Consider the following 16,631-nt stretch of genomic DNA (forward strand, 5'->3'; position numbering starts at 1 on the left):
ACACCACAATATCAATTTCTTGAGCATGAATGCGCGATGTATTAATTTCAACTTGCTCTTGTTGATAAGCATCTTCACTCGGTAATACTTCATCTTCAATTTCTATAGAATTAATATCCTTTTCAGGCATATTAAAAAGGTCACGAGGATTTGTCTTCACAACAACAAGCCAATCTTTGTTAGACATGTCGTCCACATAGAAAACTTGTTCACACTGAGATGCCAACACAAATGGCTCATTTGTATTCAAGGCACAGCGGGTATTCACACTTGTGAAGCCATATTTGTCAATCTTATATCCTTTTCCTAAGTGAGCCACATCCCACCAATGACACCTGAAGAGGTAAACTTTCTTATTTCCCACATAAGATAACTCGTAAATGTCCTCCACTATACCGTAATACTCCTTTGTTGAGTCTGAATCATCTCCTCTAACAAGAACTCCACAATTCTGTGTTTTTCTTCTCGACTCTATATCTCTTGTCTGAAATCTAAATCCATTCACCATTAATGTGGAATATCGAAGCACTAGAGGTCCAGGACCGAGTGCTAAGCTTATGAGATCATCATTTGCATGTCCTTGTGCAGATAGTTGTAAGATCTCCAAAAGACAAACAATACTCTCGTAATCAATAACATATGTGATAATAACATTAATATTCAACATGTCATTTTATTCATCACTTACATGTGCACGAAACCAATCAAAAAAGTCATTGTTATGCTTTCCATCCCCTATTGCACTTTGTCTTTCCATCTCTCTGGTGTGTTTCCTACATTTTAATAATGGGTTAGTTAGGACAACGTAATTGAACTATCCTAACACAAAATTATCTTGAAGTTCTCCAGAAACTTACTCAAGGAACGACCAAACTTCTTCACAATTTTGAAGCACATACATGGATGCTTGGTTTAACTCATCATGAGATAGCGGGGCGGGATCTGAACCACCTTTTGTTCGTCCACTATTTTTAAAGATAGATATCTCACCATGTGACACAGATTCATCATCATTCCTAGCTGGCCTATTGAACTTGGTTGAGATATTCTTTTAAGTAGCGCGAGCAAAATGTGAGGCTTTCTTCTGCCAAATAACCTTCTGCAATTGAGCCTTCAGGACGAGCATAGTTGCAAACATACGACTTAAGTATTCGCAAATACCTGTATACAAATGACTAGTTAAAAACAATATGACATTCTGAAATTATAATATTGAAATTTAAAGGATAACACGTTACCTTTCAAAAGGGTACATCCACCGATATTGAACTGGTCCACCTAGTTTTGCCTCTCTTGCCAAATGAATGGGCAAATGAACCATGACATCGAAAAACGCAGGAGGGAAAACCATTTGGAACTTGCACAATGTGATAGTAATTTCAGCCTCTAAGATATCAAGATCTTCAATTGTCAAGCACTTAGAACATAAATTCTAGAAAAATTTTCCTATTTCGATAATTGGCTCACTCACTTGCTTAGGCAACACACCATAAACTGCTAATGGAAAAATATCTTCCAATAATACATGGTGATCATGACTTTTTAATCCATGTATCTTTTTTCTCTTCAACCTTGACACACCTAGAAATATTTGATGAAAAGGCATCAGGAACCTTCAAATTAGCTAAGAAATTACACACTTTCAGCTTCTCTTCTGGGATAATGCGTAGCATGCTGCTGGTAACAACACATTGTTTCCATCCTGAATTGGATGCAAACCTTGCCTAATACCAAGGTCCACCAAATCATACCTACTTTTTAACGTGTCCTTTGTCTTCCCATCCACATTCATCACAGTTGATAAAATGTTATGGGACACATTTTTTCTATGTGCATAACATCAAGGTTATGTCGTAACAAAAGTGTCTTCCAATATGGCAATTCGAAAAAAATACTTTTCTTCTTCCAATTGTAAGCATTATTAGGGGCATTACGCTTTCGCTTTTGCCCTTTACCGAAAGTCACGTTACCCAACCCTTGTAGTTGCATAAGTACATCATCACCTATTAAAGGATTAGGTGCAACTCCCTTTTCCACTTTCCCATCAAATAACCTCTTATTTTTGCGCCATGGATGGTCTAATGGAAGGAAGCAACGATGCCCCATATAACACAATTTACTACGTAATGAAATCGATTGTGTATCTTTGTGGCAACAAGGGCATGCAAATTTGCCCTTGGTTGACAATCCTGAAAGGTTCCCATATTCAGGAAAGTCATTAATTGTCCACATGATAGCCGCACGCATCATAAAGTTAGATTTTGAGTGTGCATCATAATTTTCTACTCCTTCCCATAATTCTTTTAATTCTTTAATCATCGGTTGTAAATATACATCTATATCATTGCCTGGACACTTAGGACCTGGAATAAGAATTGTCATCATGAAATACTCACTCTTCATGCAATCCCAGGGGGGTAAATTATACGGAACTAGTACGACTGGCCATATGCTACGGTTGGAACTCATGTTCCCATAAGGCTGGAACCCATCGCTTGCTAAACCTAATCGAACATTTCTTAATTCAGCAGAAAAGCTGGGATGTTTCTCATCAAAAGATTTCCATGCCATTGCATCAGACGGATGTCGCAAGATACCATCATCAACATGTTCCTCCTTATGCCGCCTCATCTTTTTTGCTGTCTCTCTTGCCATGTATAATCTCTGCAGTCTTGGTTTGGTAGGAAAATGTCGTAAGACTTTATGAGCTACTTTCTTGCCTCCATTCTCTTTTGACTTCCATCTAGACTCACCGCACTTAGGACATGACTGTGCATTGGCATGCTCGCGCCAATATAAGATACAATCATTCTGACATGCATCTATTTTGGTGTACCCCAAGCCTAAGTCTCGAAGTACTTTCTTTGCTTCATAGAAAGAATTTGGAACAAATGACTCCACCGGAAGAACTTCTTTAAAGAAACTCAACAAGTCATCCATTGATTTGTTGGTCCAATGATTAAGGCACTTCAAGTGAAGTAGTCTAACCACAAAAGACAACTTGGACACATTTTTACAACCAGGATAAATTTCTGTCTCAGCATCTTCAAGTAATTTGTAGAACTTTTGTGCTTGCAAATTTGGTTCTTCATTATGGTGTGGAAGATTATTTGCATCAGGTGTATTCGCATATCCATAAGCATCATGAATCATCCCAGTAATATCATCTTCTTCAGCATTATCATCCTATACTTCATCATTGTTTATCACATCAGAATTTTCAACTCTTACCAACACCTCTCCGTGCAAGTCCCACACTTTATAACTATCCCAAAACCCATTGCTCAACAAGTGTCTTCTTATTTGGATTTTTAACATGTACTCTGTATTTCTACACCCTTTACAAGGACATCTGATCACAGTGCTCATATTTGGTTGACTGTATGCCCAATTAAGAAAGTTATCTATTCCTTTAATATACCTTTTATCACATTTATTCTTAATATTCAGGCAATTTTATCCATTGCTATTTTCTACAAAAAAAATACAATAAAAAATGTAAGCACGTCACTAATCAAAACTAACCACGTTATATAAGCACGTTTTGAACTCATCTATACGAGTACAAACACTAGGATATAAGACTTTAGAAACATAGTAAATGAGAACACAGTGAATATTCTAAAAACTAATTTAACACCAACATTTGGTCTTATAGAATAACTAACATTAATTCACCTCTAAAGTGCAAATCAAATAATAAATTACATAGGAAATCAAATAACATAGGGTACAAGGAACTAAATTACATAGGAAATCAAATAAGTTGACAATAACATGTGATCGATCTCCAAATAATTATCCTAAATTCTAAGGGAAAAAACTTAATCTTTAAAGGCAAAGTGTATCGTCGATACTAAATCAATGTATAATGACGTAAACCATGGTCATGTGTTATCGGGCAATTCAATTATAGCTATTACAGTTTACCAAACTATTAAATATAATATCTAATGCTATGGATTAAAATGCGCAGATTACTTTCACTTTAGCTCACACTAATAATCCTAGTTCATATTTCGCTTTAGCTCACACACCAAGCCTTAGCCCTCATCTATGGAGAGATCAGGAGTTTGATCCCGTAGGATGTCCATTTTTAGAAACAAAAAAAGCTCTAAAATTCATTAAAATTCAGAGCCTATTGGGATCGAACCCTTGATCTCAAACATGATAGTCAGTCGCTTAACAGTTAGGCTACGAGTCAAGATTAAGCTTTAGGCGCTACGAATAAATAATTTTCAGGCGGTGTCATTACTGTTTATATGCAGTAATTTGATAAGGTACTTCTGGTTAAGGATGAAAGAATCTCTAACTATGCCAACACACGCCTTAATGGTCATCAAGCTACTTGCCTTGTCTATAGGTGGGTGGCTATCCTGTTTTAGTAGAGCAACTAGAACATAAGTTGGGTTTGCAACTTGCAGATTTGATATATTTTTTGTGCAAGTTGCCACGGTTCTCGGGTGTTTGGCCCTAATTTTCAGTGTAGATCAGCAGAGCGGAAGTTAGTCAAACACAATACTAAAGCTATATAAACAAATAGTAGTAAACCTTTTCCCCATGATTCCAGCATAGAAGCAAACGACATGGTCAGAATCTTTTTGAGTCGTGGACAACAGGTTAAGCTACAGATAAGAAGACATAATAATACTGAAGAGGGAAAAACATATTGCCTGGAGAAATCTGAGCAGAGAAACAGGCCGAAATCTAATGTGAGCACAGAGAATTTTTTTGCTGGTTTACTTTTGCGAGATTTGTAGTTGCACCATATAGAACTTCTTTCCTTAGGTTTTTTTATTTGGAAGAATTGTAGTTGGAAAAGAGATCTTTTTACCTTATTGAAACAAAATTGTAGGGTTTTTTTGGTTCCTGACTTATTGGTTTCGCGGGAAACAAAACTTTGCAGACTTTGGTTTTCCCCCTCTGTTTTCCGAAAAAAGATTAATTTTATTATATTTAAAGAATTTAAATTACAGTTTCTGTGGCGACTAAGTCGCCACACATTCTTATAAATGGCGACTATCTAAGAATTGCTACTAAAACTTTTACATCAAATTTTTATTTTTGCGGGAAAGTGAAATTTAGCGGTAAGTATTTGTTGCGACCTAAGTTTATTTGTCACTAAAAGTACCCTTTTCATGGAAACTATGATAGTTGTCACCAAAGCTGTAATTATTTGTGGCAAATTTAATACATCGCCACTAAATCACCTACTTTTTGTGGCGAATAATATAGTCGCTGTTGAAATCCGTCACTAAAAACCTCATTTCTTGTAGTGCCAATTGGTCTCGAGAGAGTCAATTGGGCAAAATCACTCTCTCTACCGAGAGGTGTGAGAGTGGGTAAAATTGTGCAACGGCTATACATATTTCCCCAATCATGTCAATCAAGCTTTAGAAGCAATTACCCGTCAATTAACCACCTAGGTGAAAGTCACCACCCTAGTGCCCCTTAATCCATTAGATACAACTCTTAGCAATTGTCTCTTAGCGTAATCTAGTTTCAATTCTAATTAGTAGTTTTATAATAGTAGTTTATAAAAGAAAACCCAAAAATTATGAGAAGACCAATTAAGAGCACACACGCGATCCTAAGCTAAGTAGATACCCAACTCCAATCCTAGCTCTCTGTGGATTCGATCCCGACCCACAAATTGGGTAAAAGCTATTGCGACCCTCTCTTGCTACCTTTTATTGGTGCGGAGTTGGCTGCGATCACTTTTTGGCACCGTTGCCGGGGAGCTAACGGTTTTGGCTATCTATTTAGTTAGTTTTGTGTGTTGTTCTTCTTTCCTTCTTTGTTACTAATTTGTGTGTGTGATTACTACAGGTACCAACATGGCTNATACTCCCAATTAAAGGGTTAAACCTCGAGAGAGTAATTACCCGACTTGAACCCTAGTTGCTTGGGCAATTATGCATACCCAATTGGTCTCGAGAGAGTCAATTGGGCAAAACCATTCTTTCTACCGAGAGGTGTAGAGTGGGTAGTATTGAGCAACGGTTATAACATATTTCCCCAACCATTTCAATCGTGCCTTAGATGCAATTACCCGTCAATTAGCCACCTAGGTGAAGGTCACTACCCTAGTGCCTTTTAAACCATTAGATACAACTTGTAGCAATTTACTCTTAGTCCAATTTAGTTGCAATTATAATTTGTAGTTTGATCATAGTAGAATATAAAGAAAACCCCAAAAATTATGAGAAGTGTAATTAAGAACACATACGCGATCCTAAGCTAAATAGATACTCAACTCCAATCCTATCTCTCTGTGGATTCGATCCCGACCCAGAAATCGGGTAAAAGCTGTTGCAACCCTCTCTCGCTACTTTTTTTTTGTGGTGCGGAGTTGGCCGCGATCAACTTTTTGGCGTCGTTGCCGGGGAGCTAACGGTTTTGGCTATCTATTTAGTTAGTTTTGTGTGTTGTTCTTCTTTCCTTCTTTGTTACTAATTTGTGTGTGTGATTACTACAGGTACCAAATGGCTTTAAATGCTAATGACCCTCTTGGAAATGTGCTTGCGGGGGAGGAGGTTGAAGATATTGGAGACGATGAGGTGCCTCTTGTACCTCCCAGACCACGACAAGGCCGCCAGGCCAATGCTAATGACAACGTTCCAGACCCTCCTCCGCCACCTCCAAGAGCGGTTCCTCGGGTGCTACCGAACCAAGGCTATGCAAGTGCTATTATCCCTCCCAGAATCCGGGCGGGCAATTTTTAGATAACCAATATGATGTTGACTTTACTTGAGCAGCGTGGGTATTTAACGGGCGCTGCGGATCAAAATGCCTACAAACATCTCAAGGGGTTCGTGGACACATGTTGGGGTAGCAAGCAGACGAATGTGTCCAAGGATGCTCTTAGGTTGAGGCTTTTCCCTTCCTCACTTCGGGGGAAAGCATTGGATTGGCTAGAGAGACTCCACAACCATTCCTTCACGACTTGGGATGAGTTGGCGGATAAGTTTATTGCTAAAGTTTTCTCACCCGGGCACATGGCGGCACTTCGAGATGAAATATTGGCTTTCAAGCAAGAACCCACAGAACCTTTGCATGAGATTTGGGAGCGGTTTAGGACGATGGTGAAGGATCGAATGCCCCAATAATGATATGATGGAGCGATGATCCAACAAACCTTCTATCGGGGCATCAATACTATAAATCAATGCATAGTCAACCAATTGGCTGGGGGTAATTTCATGAAGTTGACTTATGACCAAGCTTGTGAGATTCTTGATGAGATGGCGGATACGTATTCCGCATTGCAAAGTAGGGCCAATGTTCCTCAAGGTGACCCTACGGTTATTCATTTGCATAAGGAATTACATGACCATGGGCAGGCTATAGCGGAGTTGACAACTATGATGAACCAATTGGCTAAGGCACAGTTGCAACAAGTCCAAAATCCTCGCCAAGTGAATGCCATGGAGGGTGTGAATATGCTTGTTAACAAGAGAAGGCAACGAAGGCAACAAAACCAAGGGAATTCTGAACAATTTGATGATGATTGTGATGGGTTTCAAAATGAGGGCTATGATGAGCAAAATGAAGAGGTACAATATGTAAACAATTTTCAAGGCCAACGGGGCAACTCTTCCAACCAATAACAGTGGCGACCCTAGGGTAATTGGGGCAATCAATAACAAAACAATGGTAATTGGGGGAACAATAATCACAACAACAACTGGGGCAATCAGAACAACAATCAAGGTAACCAAGGGCATTGGAATGGTAATAACAACAACTGGGGCAACAATAACAATCAAGGTGGATGGAACAATAGGAACCAAGGAAACCGGGGGCAAGGCTTTCAAAGGCCCCCAATGTACCAACAACCGAACAATCCACCCCCTTTCCCTTCTCAAAGTCCTAGTTCTTCGGGTAATGAAATGGGTAGAATTGAAATGATTTTCGAACAAATGATGAAAAAGAATGCGGATTCCGATGCGCAATTGGCTTCTCACAATACTTCAATTAGGAATTTGGAGGCACAAATAGGCCAAATCTCTCAATCATTGAATACTCGCCCGAAGGGTGCTCCACTAAGTGATACGGTAGTGAACCCAAAGGGTGCGAACAATCATGTCATGGCGGTTACAATACGAAGTGGGAGAGGCGGTGATGTGAATGCCTCGAAGCAAAAGCAAGTTGTTGATGGTGATGTTGAGTTGCAAGAAGATGTGGTTCCTTTGGTAGTTGAAGATGTGGTTGATGAAAATGTGAACAATGAAGTGAGGATTGACATTAATGAAACTGAGCTGGAAACTCAAGAGACCGTGAACCCGTCTAGGGATCACGTAATTGACATGCCGGAGCCGGTTGTGCCAAAAGCCAAGGCACCTTTGCCTAGGCACCTCCCCCTATCCTCAGAGGCTAGTCAAGCAGAAAAGTGAGAATCAATTCAAAAAGTTCATCGACATGATGAAGAGCTTATCCATCAATGTGCCTCTAGTAGAGGCTTTAGAGCAAATGCCTGGTTATGCTAAATTCATGAAGGATTTGGTTACAAAGAAAAGATCAATGGACTGCGAAACTATCAAGATGACCCACCATGTTAGTACCATAGTACATTCAATGGCCCCGAAATTAGAGGATCCTGGTGCTTTAACTATCCCCTGCACGATTGGTAGTCCAGACTTTGCCAAAGCTTTATGTGATCTTGGGGAGAGCATCAATTTAATGCTCTTCTCAGTTTTCAAGACTCTGGGTATTGGGCCACCAAGGCCAACTTCCATGAGATTACAGATGGCAGATAGATCAATGAAGCGACCTTTGGGTATAGTTGATGATGTGCTTGTCCGGGTGGACAAATTTATCCTGCCAGCGGACTTTGTGATTTTGGATTGTGAGGTCGACTATGAGGTCCCGATCATATTAGGGAGACCTTTCCTTGCAACGGGGAAGGCATTGGTTGATGTTGAAGTGGGTGAACTAACTTTCAGAGTAGGTGATGAAAACGTAGTCTTCCATGTTTGCAAATCCACGAAGCAACCCAATAGCACCGAGGTGTATTCATTTGTGGACATTGTCACAGCTATGGTCGTGGATGACACAAGTTCTATGATTAACGTGGAGGATCCCCTTGAGGTCGTGCTATTAAATCTTGATGTCAATAATGATGCAAGTAGAGTGGAGTGTGTCAATGCTCTACATGGGATGGGCTCATATTCCTATGAGCCGAGAAAATTGTGTTTGGATCTTGAAAATCGGAAAACTCCACCAACCAAACCATCAATTGAGGAGACACCAATGTTGGAGTTGAAGCCACTTCCTCCATACCTCAGGTATGAATTCTTGAGCTCTAATTCAACTTTACCAGTTATTCTTTCATCTTGCCTTACTAACATGCAGGTTGAGGCCACTTTGGCGGTGCTTCAAAGGCGAAAAAGGGCAATTGGATGGACTCTGGCGGATATCCGGGGAATAAGCCCCGCATTTTGCATGCACAAAATTATTTTGGAGGATGATGCAAGGCCTTCCTTAGAACATCAAAGGAGGCTCAATGAGGCAATGCAAGAGGTGGTGAAGAAAGAAGTGATCAAGTGGCTAGATGCAGGTGTGGTGAATCCAATCTCCGATAGCTCATGGACTTCTCCGGTACAATGTGTGCCGAAGAAAGGTGGGATGACTGTGGTGACAAATGACAACAATGAACTTATTCCCACTCGGACGGTTACCGGATGCCGGGTANCGGGTTGTGCAATGCTCCAGCGACCTTCCAACGATGCATGATGGCTATTTTCACCGACATGGTGGAAGATATTTTGGAGGTCTTTATGGATTATTTTAGTGTGGTTGGTGATTCATTTGAAGAGTGTTTAAGAAATTTGGATAGAGTCTTGGCCTGATGTGAAGACACAAATCTCGTTCTTAATTGGAAAAAATGCTACTTCATGGTTGAAGAGGGCATAGTGTTGGGCCACAAAATTTCTAAGCATGGGATTGAAGTAGACAAAGCCAAGATTGAGGTGATTTCAAGGCTCCCTCCCCCCACTTCTGTCAAGGGGGTGAGGAGTTTTTTTGGGCATGCAGGGTTCTACCAGTGATTTATCAAGGATTTTTCGAAGGTAGTGAATCCTCTTTGCAAGTTGGTAGAGAAAGATGCTAAGTTTGTGTTTGATGAGAAATGCATGGAGGCCTTTGAACTCCTTAAGCATAAGTTGACCACCACCCCGATCATTACCGCACCCAATTGGAGCTTGCCTTTCGAGCTCATGTGCGACGCGAGTGATGTTGCGGTTGGGGCAGTTTTGGGTCAAGAGTGAACAAAATGTTTCATCCCGTGTACTATGCAAGCAAGACTATGAATGAAGCTCAAAGGAACTACACGGTGACGGAGAAGGAATTGTTGGATATTGTGTTCGCCATGGAAAAATTTCGGCCATATCTTATGGGAGCCAAAGTCATAGTGCACACCGATCATGCTGCCCTTAGGTATTTGATGACAAAGAAAGACTCCAAGGCAAGGTTGATGCGATGGGTGTTACTTATTCAAGAGTTTGATTTGGAGATAGTGGACTGGAAAGGTAGTGAAAACCAAGTGGCGGTCATTTGTCCTGCTTGGAGGAGGAAGGTAGGCCGTGTGATGGCCTAGAGATCAATGATACATTACCCATGAGCAACTACTTTCTGTGTCGATGTGTGATATGCCATGGTTTGCGGACATTGCTAATTTCCTTGTGACTGGCATCATCCCGTGTGAGCTCTCTTCTAACCAAAGGAAGAATCTCAAATGAGATAGTTTGGACTTCTATTGGGACGAGCCATACTTGTTCAAGATTTGCACCGACGGAGTCATCCGGAGGTGTGTACCTGAGGAGGAGCAATTTAGCATTCTAGAAGCTTGTCATTCCTCCCCCTATGGTGGCCATCATGGAGGGGCGAGGACGGCTTCGAAAGTTCTGAGTTGTGGTTTTTATTGGCCAACCTTGTTCAAAGATGCAAGTGATATAGTAAAAAGATGTGATCAATGTCAACGAGCGGGCGGGATTTCCAAGAAAGATGAGATGCCTCTAAACACCATTCTTGAAGTTGATATCTTTGATGTATGGGGTATCGATTTTATGGGCCCTTTTGTAAGCTCATATGGAAACACCTACATTCTTGTGGCGGTTGATTATGTCTCAAAATGGGTCGAGGCCGTGGCCTTGCCCAACAATGAGGCTAGGAGTGTGGTGGCATTTCTGAAGAAAAGTATTTTCACAAGGTTTGGTACACCTCGGGCAATTATTAGTGATGGAGGATCGCATTTTTGTAATAGAGCTTTTGATACCTTGCTTTCCAAGTATGGTGTCAATCACAAAGTGTCTACGCCTTATCATCCTCAAGCAGGTGGCCAGGTTGAAGTGTCTAACAGGGAGATTAAGAGCATCTTGTCCAAAACCGTCAATGCCAATAGGACCGATTGGTCTAAAAAGTTAGATGATGCTCTATGGGCTTACCGGACCGCTTACAAGACCCCAATTGGTATGTTGCCATACCGGTTGGTGTTTGGGAAACCATGTCATCTACCAGTGGAGTTGGAACATAAGGCCATGTGGGCCTTGAGGAAGCTTAATCTTGAGTGGGATGTTGCGGCAACTCTTCGTGTTGAACAACTCAATGAACTTGATGAATTCCGGTTCCATGCATACTCTAGTTCGTCCTTGTATAAGGACAAGATGAAGCACCTTCATGACAAATATGCTCGTGGAAAGGAGTTCAAAGTTGGTGATTTGGTCCTCTTGTTCAATTCTCGTCTAAGGTTGTTTCCGGGAAAGCTGAAATCAAAGTGGAGTGGACCATTTGAAGTTGTATGTGTGACCCCGTTTGGTGCTCTAGATTTGAAGAACAAAAGTGGTGAAGTCTTTAGAGTAAATGGGCACCGTGTCAAGCATTATCTTGGGAAGTTTGATGATAGCCATGTGGTGGCTGTTGTTCATTTCAAATGATGTGATGGTAACCCGCGTCGTGCCGCGACGTTAAATCAGGCGCTTCTTGGGAGGCAACCCTTGTGTTTTTCTTTTTGTTTTCTTTGATTTTTCTTGGTAGTACAGGATTGATTTTTGGGCTAATTGATTGTGAGATGTTGCAGGGATTGAGTTGATGCAGTGCAGGACATAATGGCAAAATTTGTTTAGTCTCTGAAGTTTCCAGTGCGGCCGTACTACACTTTGTGCAGTCCGCACTGGTGTGAGCCAATGTGAGGACTCTCTGAAGTTTTCCACTGCGGCCGCATTACATTTTGTGCAGACCGCGGTGGACCTCTGCGGCCGCGGTCTATTTTGTGCAGACTGCAGAGGTTGCCTTCTCAAACTTCTTCTAAACAAACCCGGCGCGGACCGCAGTCCATTTTGTGCGGCTGCGCTGGTAGGTGAGAATGGGTCCTACGGGTTTCTCTATAAATAGGTAGTACAAATAGGAATGAAGTACGCGGACTTGATCAGCTGATCCACAATCACCCAAATAGCATCGAACTTCGTCAAAGTCCGTGGGAGCCCAACTACAAAGTCCATGGTGATCCGCTCCCACTTCCACTCTGGAATATCCATCTGCTGAAGCAAGCCACCCGGTCTCTGATGCTCATACTCACCTGCTGACAATTGAGACACCGAGCTACAAATCCCACAATATCTTTCTTCATCCTCATCCACCAATAATGTTGTCTCAGATCCTGATGCATCTTCGCGGTACCGAGATGAATGGAATACCGCGAGCTATGGGCCTCCTCCAGAATCAACTCCCGAAGCCCATCCACATTGGGCACACAAATCCGGCCATGCATCCTCAACACCCCATCATCAGCAATGGTCACATCTCTGACATCGTCGTGCTGAACTCTGTCCTTAAGGACAAAAAAGTGAGGATCATCATACTGGCGCTCTCTGATGCGATCAAACAAGGAAGACTCAGAAATCACACTAGCTAAGATCCGACTGGGCTCCGAAATATCCAACCTCACCAACCGGTTGGCCAAGGCCTGAACATCAACTACGAGAGGTCTCTCCCTAACAGGAATAAATGCAAGACTCCCCATACTCACCGCCTTCCTACTCAAAGCATCAGCCACTACATTGGCCTTACCCGGATGGTACAAGATAGTAATATCATAGTCCTTTAGCAGCTCTAACCATCTCCGCTGCCTCAAATTTAGATCCTTCTGTTTGAACAAGTGCTGGAGGCTACGATGATCAGTAAACACCTCACAAGACACACCATACAAGTAATGCCTCCAAATCATCAACGTGTGAACAATGGCAGCCAACTCTAAATCATGGACATGGTAGTTCTTCTCGTGGGGTTTCAACTGACGAGAAGGATAAGCAATAACCCTACCCTCCTGCATCAACACACATCCAATACCCACTCTTGAAGCATCACAATACATTGTATATGAACCTGAAGTTGATGGGAAAACTAACACTGGAGCTATGGTCAAAGTAGTCATGAGCTTCTGAAAGCTCGCCTCACACTCATTCGACCACTGGAATGGAGCACCCTTCTAAGTCAACTTGGTCAAGGGTGATGCAATAGATGAAAATCCCTGAACGAACCGACGGTAATAACCCGCCAATCCAAGAAATTTGCAAATCTCTATGGCTGAGGACGGTCTGAGCCAACTCTGAACCGCCTCTATCTTCTTCGAATCAACCTGAATACCCTCACTGGACACCACATGCCCCAAGAAAGCCATCGACTTGAGCCAAAACTCACATTTGGAGAACTTTGCATAAAGCTTCTCTTCCCTCAACCTCTGCAACACAACTCTCAAATGCTCTGCGTGCTCCTCCTGACTACGCGAGTATACCAGAATATCGTCAATGAAAACAATAACGAACGAGTCGAGATACAGTCGGAACACGCTATTCATCAAATGCATGAACGTTGTTGGGGCATTGGTCAGCCCAAAAGACATCACAAGGAACTCATAATGACCATATCGGGTCCTGAAAGTTGTCTTAAGATTATCCGAGTCCCTGATCTTCAACTGGTGATACCCTAAACGGAGATCAATCTTGGAGAACACCCTCGCTCCCTGAAGCTGGTCGAATAAATCATCAATGCGAGGCAGGGGATACTTGTTCTTAATTGTAACCTTGTTCAACTGCCTGTAATCAATGAATCCTCATAGTGTCATCCTTATTCTTCACGAACAAAACAGGCGCACCCACGGCGAAACACTAGGCCGAATAAACCCCTTATCAAGGAGTTCCTGAAGCTGCTCCTTCAACTCCTTCAACTCCGCTGGTGCCATACGATTCGGTGGAATAGAAATGGGCTGAGTGCCCGGCACCAGGTCAATACCAAAATCAATATCCCTGTCCGGAGGCATGCCCGGCAGGTCTGCAGGAAACACATCGGGAAAATCCCTCACAACTGGAACAGAATCAATGATGGGAGTCTCTGTACTGACATCCCTCACAAATGCTAAGTATGAAAGACAAACTTTCCCAACCACACGCTGGGGCTTTAAGAATGAAATCACCCTACTAGGAACATAATCAGACGAACCCCGCCACTCAATCCGTGGCATACCCGGCATAGCTAACATCACCGTCTTGGCGTGACAGTCTAAGATATCCCGACACGGAGATAACCAATCCATGCCCAATATCACATCGAAGTCCACCATGCAAAGTAACAGAAGATCCACTCGGGTCTCAAGACCCCCAATAGTCACCACACACGACCGGTCCGGTATACACGGTCTACAACAACGGTATCACCCACCGGAGTAGATACATGAACAGACAAAACAAGAGACTCGTGGGGCGTATCCAAATAATGGGCAAAATATGACGACACATAAGAAAAAGTGGAACCAGGATCAAATAATATAGAGGCATCTCTGTGGCAGACTGGGACGATACCTGTAATCACGGCATCCGAAGCAATAACATCTAGTCTGGCTGGGAGGGCGTAGAAACGGGCCTGACCACCACCTGATCGGCCTCCCCCTATAGGGCGACCCCTAGCTGACCGACCTCCACCCCAAGCTAACTGAGCGAGTGGGGAAGTAACTAGTGCTGAAGCTGAAAGCTGACTCCTCTGCTGGGATGATCCTCCCGTAAGATGGGGACAAAACCTCTTGATATGACCCAAATCTCCACACTCGAAGCAACCTCTCGCGGCAAATGGCGGCGGGGACTGAAGGGAGCCCCGTGCATCGGGATGCCCACTAGAAGAACCAGGCATAGATGATCCCTGAACTGATGGTGCCTAAGTCAAACTTTGAGCTGGAAGGGCGCTAAGAGACGAGTGACCGTGATGTGAACTGTGAGAACCATGGCCAGAATGACCCACCACGATGACCTGAACGGGCTGGCTGAGCATGCCTAAATGGGCGGCCTCTGCCGTGCTGAAACTGACCTCCCGAAGAAGTACCACCAAAGCTACCAGATCCCCGAAACCTCTTGGCCTCCCTCTCATCTCTCTCCTGGCGGCAAACTGACTCGATCACTCTAGCAATATCAACCACCTCCTCAAATGAAGCGCCAGATACTCTCTCTCTGGTCAGAAAAATCCGTAGATAATAGTTCAGGCCATCAACGAACCTCCTGATCCTCTCCCTATCCGTGGGAACTAGCCAGATAGCATAACGGGCCAACTCAGAGAACCTTATCTCATACTGCGACACGGACATGCCCCCTGACGCAGCTGCTCGAACTGCCTGCGCAGTTCCTCCCTGCGGGAATGCGGTACATACTTCTCTAGGAAGAGAATGGAGAACTGATGCCAGGTGAGGGGCGGTGCACCAACAGGCCTACGCCTCTCATACACCTCCCACCAAGTGAAGGCAGCCCTAGAAAACTGAAAAGTGGTAAATGCAACCCCACTAGTCTCCTGAATCCCCGCTGTACGTAGAATCATCTAACACTTGTCTAAAAAACCCTGGGCATCCTCACCCTCTGCTCCGCTGAAAGTCGGAGGCTGAAGTCTACCAAATCTCTCTAATCGAAGCTGCTCGTCATCAGGCATAACTGGAACCACATATTCCTGAGCAGGAGCAACAGGCTGGGCTGGTGGTGCCTCCGGTGTCTGAAGTCCCTGCACAACCTGCTCAGGTGTGCGAGCGGCTGGAGGCTGAGTGCCTCCCCCGGCCTGGGAAGTAGCTGCTCTAGTAGAGACTGCGACTGCCTGAGCGAGACTGGTGCACACTTTCAGAATCTGAGCCAAGGTCTCCTAGAGACCCAGAATAACAATAGGCACAGCCGGTGCTTGAGCTGGTACTGCTGGAGCATCCTCCGCTGGATCCTGATCATGAACTGGGGCGGCCGGTGGATCTGCAAGTGCTGGCCTAGCTGCTGTGCGGGCCATACCCCTGCCCCTACCACAACCTCGACCGCGTCCTCAACCTCTAGTGGCCCCAGCTGGTGGTACTGGTGGTCGTCCATCCTGACCAGTAGCGCGTGTCATCACCATCTGTGAGAGAATAGAATAATATGAAGTTTTCCTAAAGGTTCTGCAGCCTCCCGAGGATAAATACAGACGTCTCCGTACCGATCCGCGAGACTCTACTAAACCTGCTCATGACTTGTGAGACCTATGTAACCTACGCTCAGATACCAACATGTCACGACCCAAAAACTTACCCGGTCGTGATGGCGCCTAATGTGGAACTAGGCCAACCACTTATTTCCATTTACTTC

General features: G+C 43.3%; 1 protein-coding gene across 1 annotated transcript; it reads right to left on the bottom strand.

Moving 5' to 3' along the window:
- Window positions 1–1,025: 1,025 nt before the first annotated feature.
- On the bottom strand, window positions 1,026–15,177 carry LOC109217034. Its single transcript, XM_019381259.1, has 5 exons — window positions 14,967–15,177; window positions 14,842–14,852; window positions 1,896–3,186; window positions 1,239–1,401; window positions 1,026–1,161 (listed from the first exon to the last, which is right to left on the bottom strand). Exons 1-5 carry the CDS (start codon window positions 15,175–15,177, stop codon window positions 1,026–1,028), a joined length of 1,812 nt encoding a protein of 603 aa, XP_019236804.1.
- Between the last annotated feature and the right edge of the window lie 1,454 nt (window positions 15,178–16,631).

Source organism: Nicotiana attenuata, unplaced genomic scaffold (assembly GCF_001879085.1).
Source record: "Nicotiana attenuata strain UT unplaced genomic scaffold, NIATTr2, whole genome shotgun sequence".
NCBI lineage: Eukaryota > Viridiplantae > Streptophyta > Magnoliopsida > Solanales > Solanaceae > Nicotiana > Nicotiana attenuata.